General features: G+C 34.0%; 2 protein-coding genes across 5 annotated transcripts in view; both read left to right on the top strand.

Moving 5' to 3' along the window:
* The first annotated feature begins 5,751 nt into the window (after positions 1-5,751).
* LOC144853991 (ankyrin repeat and SOCS box protein 7-like) overlaps positions 5,752-22,952 on the top strand; it is a 67,033-nt gene continuing 49,832 nt past the window's right edge. Inside the window, exons 1-5 of one of the 3 annotated variants that reach the window (XM_078711875.1) lie at positions 5,752-5,830; positions 7,083-7,235; positions 8,570-8,693; positions 9,023-9,646; positions 9,845-11,102. In XM_078711875.1, coding sequence (XP_078568001.1) covers positions 7,131-7,235; positions 8,570-8,693; positions 9,023-9,646; positions 9,845-9,975 — 984 coding nt within the window. In that variant the 5' untranslated portion in view covers positions 5,752-5,830; positions 7,083-7,130 and the 3' untranslated portion in view covers positions 9,976-11,102. Of the gene's footprint in view, positions 5,883-7,082; positions 7,236-8,569; positions 8,694-9,022; positions 9,647-9,844; positions 11,103-22,952 lie in introns of those variants that run through there. The other 2 variants (XR_013614478.1, XM_078711874.1) reach the window with 2 other exon arrangements.
* The window catches only part of LOC144853987 (semaphorin-2A-like), a 35,322-nt gene continuing 27,052 nt past the window's right edge, over positions 14,683-22,952 (top strand). For both annotated transcript variants that reach the window (XM_078711869.1, XM_078711868.1), the window contains exons 1-3: positions 14,683-14,805; positions 20,217-20,365; positions 22,819-22,934. In XM_078711869.1, coding sequence (XP_078567995.1) covers positions 20,251-20,365; positions 22,819-22,934 — 231 coding nt within the window. In that variant the 5' untranslated portion in view covers positions 14,683-14,805; positions 20,217-20,250. The remainder of the gene's footprint in view (positions 14,806-20,216; positions 20,366-22,818; positions 22,935-22,952) is intronic.

The raw sequence follows: 22,952 nt of genomic DNA, 5'->3' as shown, positions 1-22,952 counted from the left end.
ATCAATCTCATTTGCATAATTGTAAAAAGAGGGCCATGGATATCAGCTGGCCTGTGGGTTCAGCTGGAAGTGTCATACCTTCTATAAAGTTGAAATAAATAAATACAATTGTGTGGTTCTATTATAAATCATATCGTATAAATTGTTCAACTTGAGGCATATACTAGATGTCTGTATGGTAAACATCACAAAAACATAACATTTAATTCAACACAAACAATACTAATAAAACAAAAGGTAAAATGGTCAAATCTATTGCATCGCCTACTAGAATATAATTGTGCAATTGTGATCTTATCCTCAAATAAGTAGCAGGAATGTGGACATTATAGGCTATTTAAACGCATTAGCCAGGTTTCTGATTTGAATAATGGTTTTTGATTGGCCATTTGTATAGTTTGCCTTGTGAAGAACAAACTCAAGAGCAAGTATAGTAACCAATAGACAAGTCATAGTGAAGCCCCATTTATATATAGATAGGATCATCATTGGTAGCACTGACCCTTAAAAAAAATGAAGGGTCCTTAAAAAAATATTTTATTATTTTTAGTCCTTATCCGAGAACTAATGAACTAATACGTAGTAGAAAGTAGTGTGAAACGGGATTCATGAAAATAACGAACTGACAATTCACTCAAACAAATCAATTTTTTTCTTCCATTTATGATATTTGCAAGGAATTCAAATTATTTTGACAAAAAAAAGTTTGATGTGCCCAAATATTGTAATGATACGCTTAAATATGGTAGTGATATGACATCATCATATCCATATATCACATTTTTTGTGGCATAAATTTTTTTAATTCAGTTCCTAAACCTACTTGAATTGAAATGCCATTGAGTCGTTTCCAGGGTTTGAAAATGCACCAAAGTTGGGTGGTTGTACCGATGGTGTTGATGCAAAATTAAAACCACCACTAGGGGCTGGTGTGGTTGATGAACTCTTTCCTCCAAGCTGGAAAAGTGAGGAAGAATTGTTTTGCTGCCGAAACTGGAATGAGTTGTTAGGTTTTGAATTTGAATCACTGTTGAATTAAAAACCTATAAAGAAAACAATTTAATTAAATTTTCCATTTTGACCATATCTCAGCATTGTATAGTATGTTCAGGAAACATCACTAATTAAACAGGGAATAATTTCGCCAGTGTAGCATAGCAACAAGTTTTAAAAAACAACCTTTTTGCTACAGATTTTTTAAATTGTGTAGCAAAAAATACAATACAAAACTATGTTTCTCGACTCAAAAATCAGTTTGATTAGCAATAAAATTTAAAAATGAAATTTTCCCCTGTTTATTTAAAATGATAAAACAGAAGATTAATAGGAAGGGAAAGAAAGTAATGAGAAGAGAGTGAGAAGGAAAAATAAGTAAAGGGAAAGTCATTTAAAGTTATACACTTAAGAATAGACTAAGATACTTTGAAGACATTTGTTGTTGGTCTCCATCAGACATAATGTGCAACAAGGATATTCAGATTCACGACTAAAGAGAGATCTAATCTAGTAAAAATTGTTACATGAATTCTTACCACCACCTGGTCCATTAGTTTGTAGTGCCATACTACCGAATGCTGGAGCAAGGGTATTGTTAGCACTGGCACCACAAAAAGCAACAGAGTTACTATTCCCCATACCAAAGCCTATTGTTGAATTACTCTGACCGCCAAAGGTTGGAGCTACTGGGTTGACTGTAGCGCCAAAGGCTGGTGTGGATGACGTGGCACCAAACTTGGGAGCAGCATTGCTAGGGGTAAAATTGAAACCACCACCATTGTTACTGGATGCATTGAAGGTAACACCGCCTGTGGTAGAATTTACGCTGTTACCAAGTGTCGGTGCTGTTGAATTATTTATTTTTTGTCATAAAGTTTAATAGTGTAGACAGAGTTTTAGTCCTGGATAGAAACTTTTGTAGTCTTTAAATTCAGTTCCTAAACCTACTTGGATTGAAATGCCATTGAGTCGTTTCCATGGTTGGAAAATGAACCAAAGTTGGGTGGTTGTACCGATGGTGTTGATGCAAAATTAAAACCACCACTAGGGGCTGGTGTGGTTGATGACAGCTCTGAACTCTTTCCTCCAAACTGGAAAAGTGAAGAAGTTTGCTGCCCAAACTGGAATGAGTTGTTAGGTTTTGAATTTGAATCAGTTGAATTGAAAACCTATAAAGAAAACAATTGAATTAATATCTCAGCATTGTATAGTATTTTCAGGAAACATTATTAATTAACAATAACAACAAAAATAATAATCTGGGCAGTTTATTAACAATCATCTGCAACCCTTGTTGGGTATATCCCAATGCCTTTATGGTCTCAACACAATTATGTAGATCATTCGAAAATGTTCTAAGGGTATCAGTCTCCACTCTAGGGTTTGATTTTATTTTCTGTATCCAATGTTGTACAATTGTGCCCTGATTACCATATCGCTCATGTAGTATGAATGGCACAGCACTGTGTTGCGTTAAATGCCTCACCTTTACAGTGTCGAAGCAGATATACCAATTTGATCTTTTCCTCTTCCCCTTCCATTAGGTTGTGAAACTCGGTAATAAAGGGAAAGTATTCCAATTTGTTACCTGTAAATTCTGCTAGTTCCGCCAGGATAGCTGAATTAGCATTAGGTATTGTAGGACTAACTACTTCACTACTTACATCATTGGTGTCACTACGTTATCATTATGAGTGAGGGTGAGTAGGTCGTTGCTGAGAGTTATTGGTAGGGTGGTTCTCGGTCTTCCTCGAAATTTCATATTGGTAGTGTTGCTGAATAATAGCTTATTGCTGTGTTGGCTGGTGTATATGGGTCTTGTCTAAGTATGTGACCCAATAGTCTCCATCTTGCGTCGACTATTTCTAACGAAATTGGTTTTGTTCCTGTCCTTCTGTATAAATGTATTGATGTAGTCAGTAATAATATGGTGATGGTTTAATAAGCTGTAACAGTAATAATACTACTAATGTTTCAGTAAACTCAGTAATAGTAAATAGAAGCTATGGTAACAATATTAACAATTCAACTAACAGTTTAAAGTGTAAAACAACATATTCCAACATATGAGCTCAAAGGTCAACCTCTCGGTGCACGCCATGCGTGCTTCTACCTCCGCACTCGGTATATATTGTAAATAATATAATCAATGCTTACATAGATTCCTAACTTTATATCAACAATAGTCCTATAATTCTAAAGGCAACACTAACGAAATATGCACAGTAGATGCTGCTCGAATAACTAACTAAGCTCATTATAAACAATAAAAACGTAAACGTCCGGAGCCCGTAAAGTGACATTAGTTAAAAAAAATATATATTATTTCGAGGGAACGAAATATTATTTCATTCCCTCGAAATCATTTCGTTTCCTCGAAATATTATTTCGTTCCCTCGAAATATTATTTCGTTCCCTCGAAATCATTTCGTTCCCTCGAAATCATTTCGTTCCCTCGAAATATTATTTCGTTCCCTTGAAATATTATTTTGTTTCCTCGAAATATTATTTCGTTCCCTCGAAATATTATTTCGTTCCCTCGAAATATTATTTCGTTACCTCGAAATATTATTTCGTTCACTCGAAATATTATTCGTTCCCTAGATAGAAATAATATTTCGTTCCCTCGAAATAATATTTCGTTCCCTCGAAATATTATGTCGTTCCCTCGAAATAATATTTCGTTCCCTCGAAATAATATTTTCTTCAAATTCTACACGTTATAGTACTAATCTCACACTACCTGATGTAGTGTCAACCAAGACAATGTTGTTAGATTCCCTTGTGTCAACTGACCTATGAATTACTATAGTAATCGTTAACGAAGATGGAGAGAGGAAGGGTCCATTCGTCTTTGTTTTAAATATAAGGATATCGTATGGTTGTTGGCTATAGAGCACGGGTTAGTTATATCACTACGTCATTTGAAACGATTATTAAGTGGAATGGGATTGTTCCGAAAGAAAAATTACAGTGACATTGCTGATATTGTGAAATTTGTACCTAGTCAGATACAGAACTCTGGGGCGTTGGATGTATGCAAAATGTCTTGCACAGAATTGTCGGTGTAAGAGGACATACGAATAATACTCAAAGTATTAGACCCAGTAGGTACAAGCCAGAGACTAAAAAGACGACTTTTGCACCGGGTGTACACATCAAAGGGACCGAACTATATCTGGCTTTGAAAATAAAAGATGTAGTTATTGCAGATAAACATTCAAATTAAACTTGCTTTATAGTTCATTAAAAGTTTAATATTAACGTTTTTAATATACATTATGTAAACTATTAAAAATGACTTATTTATTTCAAATAAAACTTTTTTGATTTAAATACAGTAGTTCATAAAAAGTTTATCATTAAAGTTTTTGATGTTTTTTTTTAATAAAAAAGTGAAATAGATAAAGTTTAGTTTTATACTACATTAGTAGATTTACACTACTAAAGAAAGCTTTGAAATTAAAAGATTTAAAATTTGACTATCAGCTAATTCATTTTTTAGTTTTTCAAGTTTTATTATATTATAAATGTTTTATTTACCGTACCGATTGACGTGTTAAAATATTAGTACGTTATAAATATTACAATGTATTTATGTCGTTCGGCGTATTTCGTGGACATTGAAGCCATTAATCTAAAATACAGTGTACAGGCCTTATATTAGTCCCATATTTCTTTGTACAGTTCTGTTCTCGCGCCTATAATTGTCTTTGTATAGGCCTATTTCCCTCTGACGCCAGTATAATTCATTCACAATATGACATTTTATAATGTATGCTGACGACATTCTGTACTTCCATCTGCAAATCGTCCAATTACTATCTTCGAAATATCCATGTAGTATCAGACAGTATCTTGACAACAACTTCCTTTACTCTCCTCTTCTTCGGATCCGGTTATCGACCTTTATGGCTCCTCATTAAACAACGTATACTATTCAAGATCCTTGTTTTAACATTTAAATCCTCTTTATTTTGTCTCTGTCCGTCTTATATCACCACAATTTGTTCCTCAATATTTATATCTCGACGCCTTCCTTCGTTCCCTCTGACAAATTATTACTATCTGTTCCCTGTTTCCACAATAAGACTTTTTCTTTGTTGCATCTTCTCTTTGGAACTCCCACCTTTTGTCAAACTTTCACCCAATTTGTATGCATTTAAAATAATATAAAGACTCATTTATTTATCATATGCAATATACAATGCACAGTTGATCATTGACGCTTCAATTGACGCTATATAAATGTTTGAATAATATTGAATATTACGGAGCCCGTAAAGGGACATTAGTTGAAAAAATATATATTATTTCGAGGGAACGAAATAGTATTTCGAGGGAACGAAATCATTTCGTTCCCTCGAAATATTATTTCGTTCCTCGAAATATCATTTCGTTCCCTCGAAATATTATTTCGTTCCCTCGAAATCATTTCGTTCCCTCGAAATATGTTATCGTTCCCTCGAAATATTATATCGTTCCCTCGAAATATTATTTCGTTTCCTCGAAATATTATTTCGTTCCCTCGAAATATTATTTCGTTCCCTCGAAATATTATTTCGTTCCCTCGAAATATTATTTCGTTCCCTCGAAATATTATTTCGTTAGCCTTTGATTTGACACGTCATACAATACATCTTTAATGTGTGACAAAATAATATTCTTTAGTAGTCTGTATACATCCGCCCTTATGAGGGCGGGCATCACTCTCTGTTACAAATTTCTAATGCAAAAATCACTCATTGTATTCATGTTCAGAGCTCCTCAGCAGATCGCCAGAGAGAGTGGGTGAGGAGAGGGGAGCGGTGTGTCGTGTAACTTGTGTGTTACTGTAGGTGTCTAGCCTAGTGATTTATGTAATTAATGCCATACTCTTGGCACTGGTACGCTGCTAACTTGTTTTTAACCGATTGATTTGTTACTAGGCTACTAGGCCTATCTTTTAGCTAGGATAGGAGGCTACTCCCATCGCATCCACCCCACCGAACACCACCACTCTCGCTCATTCTGCACCAACCACCACGGTAACGGGACGATTCGGCCCTGAGACGATTCGGCCCTGGGACGATTCGGCCCGAGACTATTCGGCCCGGGACGATTCGGCCCTGAGACGATTCGGCACACTTGCATTTATCGGCTTTGATATGCATTTTATAAGCAAAAATAAGCTTTTTCCCCAAACTTTATTTCCAGAGAGACTATGGGGTAGCCTAGTACTACTAGGGATAAAGATGCAATAAAGCAAACATTTTGAAAACTGTCGAAAATGATCAATTTTTAGTCACGCGAACGATGTAAACAAGTTACGCCCTCTGTTGGCCGCTTGGCGAATGCACGAAATAAACAAGGTTTAAGAGTAATAAATTCATTATAAAATTACGTTTTTTTTAGTAATTTATTATATATATTATATCAAAATGTCAATATCAATAAAATACGGATTGTTAAACACCTTTAAAAACTTGATAAATACCCACAAAAATGAATATGAATTTGATCTGAGGTGAGACGTTTCGGCCCACAAAGTGGGATGTTTCGGCCCAAAAGTGGGCCGAATCGTCCCACCAAAAGTGGGCCGAATAGTCCCGGGCCGAATCGTCTCAGGGCCGAATCGTCCCTGAACCCCAACCACCATCAGCCAGGAAAAGAGAATTTTCCCACTTCTATTTAGACTATAATAGCGCTATATAGGACCTAACCTCACAGTCACAGAGAAACTACATACGTTGACCACATCCAATTTTATTTTAATTCTGGTTCACCATTTTAAAGTCCTCCTATTTATATTTCAAAACCCTGGATACGCCACTAAATCGGGTCAATTTTGACATGCCGAAATATCGGCTTATGGCCCTAATCGACAAGCTTTTTTCCAACTTTCTAAGTAAATCTATACAATGGTGCTAGGCCTATTATAGTTTTGTATTTTTTAAAAATTTTATAGCAGCGCCCTCTCTTATTTGGCTGTGCTTTCATAAATTCTCTGATATTTCATTTTTCTGTTTTGACCTCTGCTGTTGATGCTGAGAATAGTCAATGCTTTCATACAGTACTACAGTGCTAAAATTAATTTTTTTTTTCAGATTGACGAGAGTGTAAACCAAGAAAGGTTGTATCTATCCAACAACAAGATGGAGAGAAGAATGTGCACAAGAAGTCACGCAATCCAACTAGCAATACAGAACAGCAATGACAGAGAAATCAGAAAAGCAGTAGCCACAGGCAATTTGAATAAGGTTAAGAAAGTTTTCAGTTAAAATGCATGCCATACAAGTCTTGTGCAACTGGCATAAAGCCCCTGCTTTTTTACCAACCTCAAGCCATGCTAAAGTGGGTCATAAAATTGACAATAGACTTGCTGTCTTTCTTTTTTTATGTTAGCCGTTTTGATTTCCGCCGTGGCTAAAGATACGGTACCGTATCCTAACTTCCGTTTGCTAAAGGTACGGTAAAATTGCATTACGTCATAATCAGCCAATGGAGTGCTGGTACGTGTGTGACGTCATCGTATATAAGGACTTTGGATTTGTTTTATCGGATTTGTTTTATCGCGAAAACAGTGATCAACCGCTTAACATTTTCTTTATGTTTCATTTATCGCTATTATTGCCGTCGTGTGTGACAAAAACTAAATGTAGCCATAACATGTTGATTTTAATTCTAGAATACAGAAAACCGTTTCAAAGGAGGCCTACTACGTACTATAACCTATAGCCTCATTATATGAGTTTGTTTGTGTAGGGAAAAGGGTGCCAGGCTGTGGCCAGCTGCATGTGTGCGCTGATTTCTGTGACTCTGCCTTGGGCTACTGTCTAAATCATAATATTTGAGGGCCCCTTTGTTGTCCACATTTGCTTGTTTATGGTCACCATCTGTAAACAAAGTTTAATAAAAAATAGAGGCCATTTGGAATAAAAATAAAACCCTCATAGTAACTATGGATGAATGAACTAGATGCAACATTGAATTATAATTCCTTTACTATGTTGTATAATGAAATAATATTTGAGATTGAGTGCATGTTTTAAACGCTTTATGTAACGTCCACCTACCACATGAACTTGCTCTATTACTACAGCATCGACGTTGTCGCCCGTTATTAAACTTCTGGATTCAACATTGCTAGGTCTAGCCCCGGGGCTGAGTCACAGAATCAGCGCACACATCCATGCAGCCTGGATAGGCATTCTCTACAGACGCGATATGAAAAAAAATCCAAAGTCCATATACGATGACGTCACACACGTACCAGCACCCCATTGGCTGATTATGACGTAATGCAATTTTACAGTACCTTTAGCAAATGGAAGTTAGGATACAGTACCGTATCTTTAGTCACGGCCTTTGATTTTTCTCTGAAAGCTCAGGATACATATGAAACACCATATATGCCAAATTATTTATCTTTTTACTAATATTAAGTCAAAACTCCTAGACTAAATTAACAAGTGCTGAATAATAACCAGATTATTGAACCATGTTACAATTGACACCCTTATTATTTTATAATACATTTCTTATTTATAAATTGTAACATTATTTTAATAATAATTATCTATTATTACTGTAGGTGCAGAAATTGTTGTTAGAGGGTGCATCTCCAAACACTGTTGACTCAAATGGCTGGACGTTGTTACACTTGGCAGCATCAAGAGGCACTGACCGCGTTTTACGAATCCTTTTACAATATGGAGGTATATCACTTACTATTAAAGCTTGGTTCCCACTTAATCACAACACGTAAGGACGTAAGTGTATCACTAGTAATTTGACCAATCACGACGCAATGGATCGTCGTGCCTACGTTGTATTGTGCTTATGTTTTTGCATCCAAGTGGGAACCAAGTATATAGTAGATCCTATGTATACCTATGTGTTTATATAAATTAAGCAAAATCATTGACTTTACAAAATTGCAATGCTAATCAAGTTTGATCAATCCAACCACAGGTATCGTGGATGGGAAATATGCATTCCGATTTAAGATCAACATTAAATATTGATGATTTATTTTGTTTCATAGGAAATCCTGAAATTGTAGATCGTATTGGAGGATTTACATGTTTACATTATGCTGCGATGCACGGCCGTACACGGCTAGCTCGCATCCTATTAGAAGTTACCAAAGATAAATTCAAATTCATTGACACTCAAAGCGTGGATGGTTGGACCCCCTTGCATGTGTCGGCACACTATGGTCGCGATTCGTTTGTTAGGACACTTCTACATTTCAGAGCGTCTGTAGACATGTTGAGCACGAAGGGAACGACGCCTCTGCAACTGGCTGTAATAAAACAAAAGTTAAATTGTGTCCGGTTATTAATAGGAGCAAAAGCTAAAATTAACATCCAGAATGGGTTCCCCTTGCGATATGCAGTTATTAAGGATTATCACAAAGAAGTTGAACTACTTTTACATGAAGGGGCTGATGCTACTCTAGCCCGGGAGGAAGACAGTCAAACTCCATTACACCTAGCTGTACTAAGAGATGATGTTGAGATGTGTAAAATACTTTATAGATTTGGTGCTCTTTGTCATGTACTGAATGATGATAATGAAACTCCATTAGACATTGCAAAGTTACAAGTTCTTATTGATGGTCAAGTTTGTAATAGATCCTGCCTGCCAATAATATCACAATTAGCAGGTACAGTATTAATTTATCGCCAATATTTAAAATATTTTGAATTTAATTTAATTATCCAAATTGTCAATTTTTTTATAAAAATTCAATGCTTTCATATTACACACAAACAATAAATGAAATATTAATAATTTATCTTTTTATTCAATACAGTACATTCAGTTGTACAATCATTGTAACAAACTGTGTTTTTTTTAATAGGAAACCCAAGAAGTTTACAGGAGCTGTGTAGATTTGTTATCAGAGCAGTTGTGGTCCACAAGACTGAACTTCATCGCTTACCACTTCCAACATTTATGATAAAATATCTAAAATTTAAATTTAGTTGGTGACCATTCATGAAAATAAAAAATATATAGATGATAAAAGAAGATAGCAATACTGTATCCTACAGTCAGGGGGCGTAAAGTTCCACAATATCAGTACTGTATATTGTAAAGCTTATTGGTCAGAATTTGTGGGTAGATCCACAATAGTAGTACTGTATTATAGTTTAGGGTACCCTACTTAACACCAAGCAATTTATGTCAAAAATAAACATGTTAGACGTAAAAAATGTTTTTGAACAAACTAAAATAGATGGGATATTGGTCACTAGAAATGACAATCCAGACTCCAAAGTGATTAATTCTTTGTGTTAGTTTGACAAAAAGCAATAGTAGCAATGTATGTTTTACTGTAGTTTCTCATAATTCAGGCAGGACATGAAAATTAAGTATTCCAACTGCTATGTAACATTGTTTGGCAGTTAAATAAGTAGCGAGTATTTGAGGAATGCTAACAAAAGTGTACTCTGGTTTAAAAGATTGTAAAAATATACTGAATCCTATTTGTATTGTTGTGGCCCTGGCCTACTTCATAAAATGAATGTACTTTGCTATAGGAACTGTTTTAAGTACTGGAATTGATACATTCACACTGTCAAATATGCTGCTCTGTCATGATAATAGTTATTGCAAGTGTGGTTCAGGAAATTTATAGAATTAATCAATTTTATATTCAATAGAATGAAGATAAAAGTGCCTATCTAATTCTTTCAAATTTTATACAACAGGAACAAATTTTACATAGATTGATAAAGTTATAATAGCAGGAATTTTAGAATTTAAATGGTCTTACTAATTTCAGATGTCTTCCAATATTTTATCGTTTATATTTTGTATTTATAAATTTTAGAAAATACGGAAAACATCAATAAAATGGCAATAATGTTATTTGGATCAATGTTTTCAAACAATTGAGTTTTACTTTCAATAACCTTTTGAATAATCAACAATTTGTATACATGAATTTTCCAATATTTTAAAGTAAAATAATTTTGTATTCAATTGAATTGTATTTATTTTAACACATTATTTTTTATTAAACATTGGTTCCCACTAGGACGCAATGCAAGGACGTAAGCACATAGTAAATTGATCAATCACATGTGCTGGATTATTCAAACTGTCTTTTGTGATTGGTCAAATAGGTGTTGCGCTTACATCCTAGTGGGAATCAAGATTTAGAGAAATTGATATATTTATTGGCCTGGGATGATTGTTGTTTTATCTAAAACCATTTTATAAAAATTGGGTTATATCGTACTTACTGTATTCAGTTCTAATGTTTAGATAAGTTTTATTTTACATTTACAGAAATTTTCTGTTAACATTATGGTTAAAGTTAAACCTCATAGAGAGAACCAATATTAAAACTAATTAATTAATATTGCTAAATAATATTAACCTGATATAACTAATAATATTAAACATTCCAATGTGTCTTGTGTCAGTGGTTTGTAAGTAAGATGTGTAATAACTGTAAATATATTAAAATCAAAAAATTGTTTTAGTAATAGTATTTTATAATTATGATTGCATTACATGGCGTGCACTATTAAACGATCATTTTTGTGTACGAAAAAAAAAAACGTTTCGCGGATGAAAAACATGTCTTGTCTTGCCTATGTTTTGGTTGTAAACACCACCGCGAGATATGCATGGGTTGGGGGGTTGGGGTCGCGGTCAAAAAAGGTTGCGGAACGGCTGATTAAACACATCCATACATAGCGCCCTTATTTGTTACTCGCCCTATCTTGCCCGAGAAGAGGGGAGGTGGACAGAGATGACGTCAAGAAGCAATTCTCATTTCGACCCGGTGAACTATATGGCTTTTGGACATGTAGCATTGTGAAAATAGTGTTAAGGCCAGTGCTTTTGTTGAAACTGAACTTATACAACAGTAACACAAATATCTTAAATGGAAAACATCTCTAAAAGACGTCACAGAACAGCCTACTTAGGCCTACTCTGCTTTCTCACTACAACTTCTGACACATTTCTAGAAACAATACAGACAGAGAAATAACTAAGTGACGTATCCTTTTGTTTGAAAGACGCTGATCATAAAAATATTAACTTGAATACAGAGAGTCGACGAAATCCAAATGATGGGGTTAAACTAAAGTATTGTCAGAGACACGTAGACTTGCTGGATTTACATCAATATTGATCAAGGTCATTGAGCGTGGTTATCATTTGAATAACACAAATTTAAAATGATTTCATCAGAGCTGGCAAATCTGGTTGATGAGTTTGAAAGTCAACATTTAAAGAGAGATGATATCCCGATTAATGAAGAATGCTGCAATTCTCACAGAGGTGTTTGTTGGCCATGGCATGATGACATTGGACAGAAAATGTTTGAGGCATTGGTAAAAGTCTTGTAAACTGTCTATGGGATCCTAAGAAGGGACGAATATTGGCAAAAAATATATATGACGGTGAATATAGGTGACAAACTTATTAAAGTAAAAGAGGACTCTTTGTCGTATCACATAATCAGCCGGTACAGTACTGTATATGGGAAAGTATGAGTATTAATTTGGCGGTGAAACTTTTGCTGATTTGTTTATGAACAAGCTTGTTAGGATCGCAGATCAGTCTGTTGAAGTTTGATGGATACAATATATAGTAGAGGGTGAGAACGAAGGAAGGTTAAATTACTGTATGGCATTCAAGACAGCTCATTGATTAGACATATTTCATTGAAGGACTTTGGCAGAGTTAGTCATTTAACTGAAAAAGTTTATGAGATGTTTTAATATTAAGACGTGTACTGTACTGTAGACCTCCTGATAGTCAACATTTTGTGTTATCTCATCTCTATGTTGTTGTCATAGGCATATCATTTTGTGTCATTTCAATCTAATTTTATTTAACTTACACACGTTTCAATAAGATATTTAACCCATTTTTTAAAATGGGTTGAATTTCAAAATGGCCGCCATTTTGTGTTAATCACAAAACGTTGTTGTCATAGGCCAATCATTTTATGTGGTTTAATTTTAATGTTTTAATAAGAAATTTAATCATTTTTTTTTAATGGCGGCCATTTTGAAATTCAAAATGTCAGAATAGGCCTACTGATGAATATAGGTTTATAATAATTCTTATATAGCAGAGAACCCATATGGCATTAATTTTAACTTAAATTATTATTCATAATGGGTGTTACTTTGTCCAATATGGTACGTACATTTATTGGATATTTTACGTATTGGCGGCCATGTTGGATTTGACTCCCTTAAGCTTTTAAAAAAAAGTGGCAACATATTTTGTTTTTATTACTTTACATCCTAAAGACACTAAATCAGCTGGAATTTTGCTTTAAAAAAATGACACGAAATTACATAGTGGCCTACATTATTTTCATAATCTGTCTATGTTCTGTCGAGATAATTATTAAACTTTTCTGAGCTGAGAAGTATTTTGTTTGTAGTACCCTTGGCATGCTTAGATTGGAATTGCGCACGTAGGCCAAACTATAGCAAAGTTCATAGAGAAAGCAGGTTTTAAATAGTCATGAAACACCAATCACACGTTATACTGTATATTGATCATTGCTGGCCATTGGTTATTGACGTTAAATTGTCCCCCTATAATATCTCTATGATTGTCTTCATTTACCAGCGTAGTATAAAAATACAATTTAGCTTGAAATTTGATCTATATTTGATTAATATGTTAAATCCAAAAAGTTAAAACAAATTTTCAACCAAAACACTTGTTTAAATCAAGGATTCAATAAAGACCTATAAATTCTCAGTTCGAGTCTTTTGGACTATTTTTTTCGTTGAAACTATTTACTGTAATTGATTTTATAATTTCACAAACTTGTTTGCTATGTGTGTAATCTAGCATGCCGAAACAAAATACAAAAGCTTGCTTAATCGCCGCTATTTCTCTCTTGATCTGTTCACAATACTTTTTCCGTCAGTCCAGCATTATCGCTGGAATTGTTTTTTTATGGTACCATTATCTATTAATATCCGGAGGTACTATTGTAAATTCATGTCATTAAGATGAGTGACGTGCCACTTGATCTCTTGTTGCGCATGTGCACCGGAGATAATATATCAAAATGATTCTTCCCATAAAATTATATTCATTCATCTTATATAAATAGGCGAACTTACGAAAACCTGTTGGAATAGGCCTACAAGTTTGAAAGTTGTGTAGAAACTTCCTTCGTTGTTTTGCTGTGGAATTAAAAACGATACTCCCGAAGAATCCAAACTACAAAAGAAGCTTATTACGCGGTAAATCCTTTTTGGATTGGATGTAATTATCTTGTCAATGCTTGCTTCATTGTATTGTATGCGTTTGGTGTAATGGACAATCTGTTTATAATGGTGCAGATAGGATTCTTTTATAAGATTACAGAAAAAACATTCAGAAGCACGTTCTTCTTCCCGTTATTGCCTGGTCATTGTCATCGCATCTAACATATTCCTGGTTTAAAGTAACAAAAAGTCTTTTGAACGAATGAATCCATTGACAAAAGTACAATTTATTGAATTACAGTCAGGTAATTTATGTATAGCATATTCAAAGCCAAATATTATTTGTCTTTGTTGAATTGTAAGCCCGTCCGTAGAATTAGAATAATAAAAAGGGGAATTTCCCTTATTTTAAATGACGTAATCAACGAAACCGTAACAATTTAGTGGAGGCGCACTTTACTTTAATTTAATTACGTACTGTACTTCCGACTAATTTTTATGAAACAAAAAGATGTTGTTGGTTAATTTTCATTAATTTACATTGAATATGTGAATTTAACAACTTCTTGCATTAAAAACAGTTGAAATTATATTTCTATTTATAGACGTCAAATAGGTAAGACGAAACAACCATAAATGTATTTTGTTTTGTCGGGGTTATATTATAGGAATAATCTCTAGGAGGCCTAGGCCTAGCTAGGCTAGGCCTATCCACCTAGACTAGGCTAGGCCTGCCCTTCTAGCCTAGCCTATAGGCCTAGCTAGGTGGTTATACCGGGATATACCTTGGTTATACATACTACTGTATTACACAACAGACTACAGAATACAGAAAGTGCCTTGGTCGGTTGGGTTGTGTTGGTTAGGCTTTAGCTAGGCTTAACTAAAGTAGGCATACGAAACATGTATGTATAATGATTGATAATGTGGAACGAATGAGTGATTACTCTTTCTACTTCGGACTAGGCCTACTGTAGCTACGTCTTGCTTGATTTAAAAAAAAGGTAATCGAGCTAGGCCCTAACTCAAACTGTCATCGGCATGGGTGATGGGTGATGGCCATGGTTAAACCTAAACAGTACTCTCCTAGAATACTGGTCAACCCGTACCCATGCCAACTCGTACCCACCAACTCGTACCCAAATTTCGGCTTACTCGTACCCAAAATTTTGGCTGACCCGTACCCATCATTGGCTGACCCGTACCCATCATTGGCTGGCCCGTACCCAAGTTTAATGCTATTTAAAGTATATTTATATTAGTTATTACATTTAAACCCAGTTTTATTAAATTTTTAGATACCAATCCTATGTTCGATATTATAATGGCAAAAACTATTGACCTAAAAAGTATAATAATATGTACAGACTCGTACGAAAAAAGCACAGCTTTCATCGTATTTGCGTACGTCGTATTTGGTCAAGTTAATACTTGAGGGCGCTGTTTTATATGGCTCTGGAAGATGTCAGTGGTCGGCTGTGCTGCATTCTATTTTTTTTCATTTATGAGTTATTAATCTATTATTTTCTACGAATAGTAGTACACGGACATTGAAACACTGTGATGATGAAAACTTGAATTATTAAAAGTAAACATGAATATCTTTTATACATAATTTGTATTTTCATTTTATTTTACAGATAATGAAGTAAGGTGCTTTTTTAAAATCGTTTTAAAACGAATGGTTTTTGTTGTTATGTTTAGCAAGTTTTGGAAAATATTAAACTGTTTTAACATTTCGAAAATATTTAATACATTTTTAAGTAGTCACTCGTATTTTAAAATCACGAAACTATTTAAGTTGATACCAGCCTCATTGCTGCTATGAGCATCTTAGTAGTAGATTAGATTATTGCCGTTTATCTAGTATACAATGACGGATGTGAGAGTAATAATCAAAGGTAACCTCCCAATAATTTAACATTTAATTACAAATGACGACATTTGCTGTTATTACGTTTTCATTTTATAATGATTATTACTGTATTATTATGACTAAAAACCGAAATAAATACTACAAACTTAAAAAAATCATCTTATCGCTGACAGATACGTAAGTACTCAGACACGTGTAGGTAGGCCTTCAGAACGTTTATATTATTTTAGTAAATAAGACGACATCCGTTGCCATGGAAAAACGATCGTAGTTCATTCATTTGTCTTATTTGACACATTATAGAATGCGTTTTTTTTTTTAAAAAAGGGAATCCCTCGTCAGCAAAAACACGTAGCTGTAAGTTATTGAGGAAACATCTACCAAAAATGTTTAATTACCGTAAACAAACAGATAATTTTACTGAATTATTTAAGAAAAAAAATAAATAGAAAACGATCATACGCCACATTGCGTTGTCTATTTTTGTATTTTTTTTTTAAAAAGGGAATTCCTTGTCAGCAAAAACACGTAGCTGTAAGTTATTGAGGAAACATCTACCAAAAATGTTTAATTACCGTAAACAAACAGATAATTTTACTGAATTATTTAAGAAAAAAAATACGCCACATTGCGTTTTTCTATTTTTGGACACACTACAAATGGACCCGTACAAATGCGTTTTTTTTAATATTAAAGAGGAATCCCCATTCAGCAAAAACACGTACGTAGCTGTTATAGAAGAAAATCTGCCAAAATGTTTAATAATTGCCTTACAGTACGACAGTACGTGTATATGATCATTTCACTGAATTATTAATAAATAAAATATATGGAAAACGATCATACGTCATTACTGAGTCGTCTCTTTGACGCCGGCCCTATAAATGCGTGTTTTTTATAATAAAAGGTTAATCCCGGTCAGCAAAAACACGTAACACGAAATCTACGAGTAATTCGACCCCATAGCCCTGCAGGCTTTTTGCTTAAAACAGGGCGTTGTTAATTCAACCAATTTTAAATATACCAATACAATAGAAATAATAATTACTTGATCGAATGTAATCAGGGAAGATAATTAGAATAAAATAAAAGAATAAAATTTGATAAGTATAAAATTATACGTTGTTGGTACTTTACCTGGGCTTAATTGAATTGTAATACTAACTATACAACAGTTAAAATATTTTTTTATTAATTAATGTTCTCTTACGTAAATAAAAAAGACACATCAAACATACGTTTATAAAACTATAATACTACATTTAAATAAATGTTAACAAATATATGCCTAATTAAACGAAGTCTACAATCAAATCAATGGTCATTAATTTTTTTATTAGCACACATTTCACCGAGACCTGTAAAATAAAAAAACAATTTAAATATAGAAATATTCATATGGCAAAAGCATACCACTAGTTTTGCGCCGATCAAATCATTACAAGTAATTATTCAAATTGGGTACGAGTAGGCCAAATAATGGGTACGAGTAAGCCAAAAATGGGTACGGGTAAGCCAAATAATGGGTACGAGTAAGCCAAATAATGGGTACGAGTAAGCCAAATACTTGGGTACGAGTAAGCCAAATATTTAGGTACGAGTTGGCATGGGTACGGGTTGGTTTGGGTACGGGTTAGCCAAAGTGGGTACGAGTTGACCAATTATTTGGGTACGGGTTAGCCAAGTTGGGTACGAGTTGGCATGGGTACGGGTTGGTTTGGGTACGGGTTGACCAGCACCCCTCTCCTAGGCCTACTACCACTACTACTACTACTACTAGAGTAGTACTAGGTAGCCTAGTAATAGGTCCCTGACAAGAAAATTTAAAGGACAACTTGACCGAGGACCATATTTTAACAACGTATTAGAGATGTACATATGATTTCAGAACCATCGCAAGATTAAGGATATCGCCGCCGTACAGCCGTCGCCGTAAATTGCTGTGAAAACAAAGACCCCACTAAAACGTTTTAATATTACGTTATATAGGGGGTCTCTGTTTTCGAGTTTTTCTCAAAAACAGAGACCCCCACTAAAACGTCTCAATATACATTATATAGGGGGGTCTCTGTTTTCGAGTTTTTCTCGAAAACAGAGACCCCCACTAAAACGTCTCAATATTAAGTCAATATTACGTTATATAAGGGGTCTCTGTTTTCGAGAAAAACTCGAAACATAGACCCCCACTAAAACGTCTCATTATATTGGGGGTCTATTTTTTCGAGATTTCCCGAGACCCCCTAATATAATCCCTGTTTATTAAGAGTGTTGCAAATACCCACCAACGAGCTTGGTCATAAATTATTAAAACCCAACTTTTATCGCAAAAACCGTGAATTTATGTTTATTTATTTATCAATTTATTTATTTTTTTTAATTCATTTCTTTTTTAAGGCTCGCCCAACACAATATATTTGTCTTCATCCTCCAGTCTGCCTCAAAGTCTGACCTCATATCATTTTGTTATTGCATTGTACGTTATTATCTTTTATGCTTGTAAATAAATGTTACGAAACTAGTGTCAGCTTTTGAAATAATCTCCCGCTTTTTAGCTTCTAAAAGGCACAGCATGCATTTATACATATTACTTCTAGGACGTCGACCTTGTATTCCAAAATGACAGTCTTTTCACACGCGTTCAAGAATTCATCAATCTCTTCTTATCGTTGCGGCATGTTCTTTGATAGGCATATCAGTTACCGTTTATTACTGATACGTCATTCTGTGATTTTGAGACGTTTTAGTGGGGACCCCCTATATAACGTAATATTGACGTAATATTGAGACATTTTAGTGGGGGTCTCTGTTTTCGAGTTTTTCTCGAAAACAGAGACCCCCTATATAACGTAATATTGACTTAATATTGAGACGTTTTAGTGGGGGTCTCTGTTTTCAAGAAAATCTCGAAAACAGAGACCCCCACTAAAACGTCTCAATATTACGTAATATAGGGGGGGGTCTCTGTTTTCGAGATTTTCTCGAAAACAGAGACCCTGGGTCTCTGGTCTCTGTTTTCGAGGTCTCTGTTTTCGAGACACCCCTGTGATTTGTGACGACACAGGTGCATCGCAAAATGAGTAAACACACTTTGTAAATAAATCGTAAAAAATATAAATGAGGCATGGCATGGCATTGGTAATAATGTTCAGCGCTTACAACATTAGGCATATAAATCCAGGATATTATTATTATTATATATTATGATAATTGTACATGTGTAAAACCTTTAGTTCGTTATAAAGGTGAACCCCGTGCTGCGCTGAATTTTTTCTTGATTGGTCAATGGATCAGTGCAATTTTACACTAAAAAAAAACCCAAAAAAATTAATGTAGAATGCAATTTCCTAGAGGTCCATAATCCTAAAATATTCTTACCTTTTATCTTAAGGTGACAGACTCATTTATATTAACTTCATTATGTGGTTCAGCTGGGTTGCTGGGCCGCACATTGGTCTTGGGAATCATATTTTAGGCTGGAAATAAAAAGTTTGCAGAACGCTGTTTTAGGTAATGGTGTATACAGGGGCGGATCTAGGATTTTGATAAAGAGGGGGCCGATATGAGAAAATAAGTCTAGTGGGGTCAGGGCATGCTCCCCCGGAAAAAATGTTTTCTAGACGCCTGGAGATAGCATCTGAGGTGTTTTGGCCAGTCAATTCTTGTCATATAATTATCTGAATATAGTGGGTTTTATAGACCATTTTGACTATACGGAACTGTTTTTTTTTTTTGCGCCTAAAGCCTGTGTTCCCGTCGATGAAACGTTATGACTAGTTGCCTTAAATTTTCAAATCGTTAAAGTTGAAAATAAATTTAAATGATAACGATGATCGAGCCGGACCCGAAATCTGGGCCTGGTATAAAGTGAATACAACAAGACTTTTTAATGAAGCTGCCTACAGTATCTTTGCCCTTTTTTCAACCTTTGTTTAAAGTGTGAATTTTCCAGTACAATTTCTACTGTTTGTCCCCAGAACAGATAATTTTACAGGCACTGCTTCGATAGAATAAGTCCTTAAAATCTGATCAAAACCAGTCTAATATATTATTAAGTTACTTCAAGGGAGCTTCTTAAGCAGTAACATTATCTTAGAGTTTTTAGTAGCTTGAATCTTGTAATATAAAGTATTAAGTATTCTTTTTTTTTCTAGAATCAGCAGAATTACTTGAAGGTTTAATTGCATCATGACGCTGTGCATTGCAATTGTCATTTTTGCTGCCACGAATGTTCATTTTTTGTCAGCACAATCATACACTCCTGCTGAAGCCAGCCTAAAGATCAGAGACAGTCAAATAGTTGGTATGTATTGTTTATTTGTTGGAAACATATTCACAGACCTTCACACCAGATAAATTCTTCATAATGAAGCTCACATCAACAATAATATTCTTTTATTTTAATGATAACAAATGATACACCTCCACCAATACTTTGTCCAAAGACTTTTAAGCAGCCCTATTTAATTAGCGAGGGTAATTTGATGGTGAAACTGTATTGGATGTCTGGATTCAATTCAATCACTAATTATAAGTATTGTGCTAAATTGCATCAACATCATACAAAATGCATGTGTTGACCCCCTGTATATGTGCAATATCCACTAGGAGATTTGAAAGTAGTATTAAACTCTATTGACAACAACAAGGCAATAGGTAGGAATTGTTTCCAGTACACATAAAGTACTGTATTATATACACTCTGTAATTAATAACCTTGGATGGCTTAACATTAATTTATTTATCTTAATTGTAATGTTAGGTGGGTGTTTATTATTATTTATGAAATATACAATATGTTATGATGACTTAATATTATTAATATAGTAGTATGTGTACTTTTGATTGATTGTAAATGGGTGTGGCTATAAGGAAATACTGTGTTATCATTGGCATATTACATCTAAATCATGACCAGCAAGAAACAACAGATTATGAATTTGGAAATTATGTAAATCGTGCATTTACAATTATAATTTTGCTGGACAGATGTTAGTTGATATCACTTAGGAACTTTCATTATCCCTTTTCCTAAGAAGGTATAATAAACCCAGTTGACTATTATGTTCCACATTGGTTGGCATTTTAATTGTTATGTTACATTAGATCACATGGTCTGCATGGACCACCTATGTGTGTATCCAATTTACACAGTTTTATCAGTTGTTTAAGCCCTGTCTCCCCATATTAAACAAAATTAGATCTGTATTAAATAAAATAATAATAAATAATTTATTAGGAAATGACACCTTTGCATCGGTGGCACACACAGAAGTGGTGCATCCAAATTAACATAATAGTAATACATCAAAACAATACTTAATATGACGGATACAGGTTCTTAAACTATTTGCAAAAATATAAAAGGAAAAATAATTATCAACATGGTAATACAGGTACTGTATTAAATTGTCCTACAGTATCATAGGTTTGAGTTGATAATTTAAAAAGGTATATAAAAATAAACATAAAATATATAGAAAAGAGTTTACATTACAAACCATTGTGTTTCAACATCAGGTACTGAAGACCTATAGTTGTTATCACAGGTGTATAATATTTACAAATCATATATAAAAGCAACAATACAAAAGAAAAACAATCTATATATTGGGAGATTTAAGTTCTGACCGTTTCTCCCATGCAGCTCTTGTGTATTGTTTACAAAACAAATCAAAAAAGGTCTCAGATTCTTTACAAATCGCGATAGAATCTCCACCTAAAATATACTGTAATTTATCATCATCACTGGCTGTTGTGTAACGATTCCATGTGTCATAATCATTACAGAGCACAAGATTATTTTGTAGAATGGATAATTCTTTCATTCTAATATTATCAAATGCTTTACAGTTTAATAAAAAATGTTTAATGTCTTCAATTTCACCATTCCCACATAAAGTACAAAGACCGGACACATCATTGGACCATTTATAAGTTTTACAATCTAAAGGTAGAGTGTTGGATCTTAATTTAAATTTCAGACTTGTCTCATAAAAATGTGTTTTATCATGTAAATATTTTTCTGAATTAGGGAAAGGTTTCAATTTTGAGTATAAATTTAATGAGGTTTTTTGCATTATATTATTTGACCACTCTGATTTATATGATTCTGACACACATCGCTCGACATTGCTGGCTGAGAAAGGAACAAGAGTTAAACTATCATTATCAAAAACATTGTTGTAAAAGCCTATATCTGTACATTTTTCAAATACGTCAACACAACTACTAAGAAATTTATATTTTAAACGATCAAAGTCACATTTCAATTGTAGCATAGAATTAAGTACAATATTAGGCCACCTGTGGTCATCCATAGTTATAAAACGATTAAATAATTTAACTCTGGACAGTTTGTGTAACTTGGATAATGGAACCCACCCAAGGTCACCATAAAGTGCCTCTTTTGGAGTATACCGTGGAGCTTTGAGAAGAAAGCGGGCCATTTGCAATTGCACTTTCTCTAGGTCTTCGTTATCCTTCTTGGAATTATTATACCAAATGCTACAAGCATAATTTATTGAAGGAATTGCAATGGTTTTCCACAGTATGTTTCCATAGTACACCCGGTTAAAGTCATCAAGGTTAGCTATGATACCTTTGATATAAGCTATAAGCCGGTTGCCCTTTTGGATAACATGTTCATAATGTGAATGTTCACTCATGTTTGAGGAAATATAGACCCCTAAATATTTATAACTATTTACTTCTTTTATCGATTTTTCACCTAATTTCCACTCTGTATTATTTCAGATAAAGTGTTTAGTGAAGATTGTTTTAACTTCAGGACACTTGTTCGATCAGAAGATAAGATATTAGTTGGATGTAAAAATAAACTCATTCAGTTGAACTTTAACCTTTCAGAGATTGTAAGTATTGCTTAAAAT

Source organism: Antedon bifida, chromosome 10 (assembly GCF_963402885.1).
Source record: "Antedon bifida chromosome 10, ecAntBifi1.1, whole genome shotgun sequence".
Taxonomy (NCBI): Eukaryota; Metazoa; Echinodermata; class Crinoidea; order Comatulida; family Antedonidae; genus Antedon; species Antedon bifida.
The sequence above is the reverse complement of the archived record's forward strand: the minus strand, read 5'-3'. Positions and strand labels throughout refer to the sequence as shown.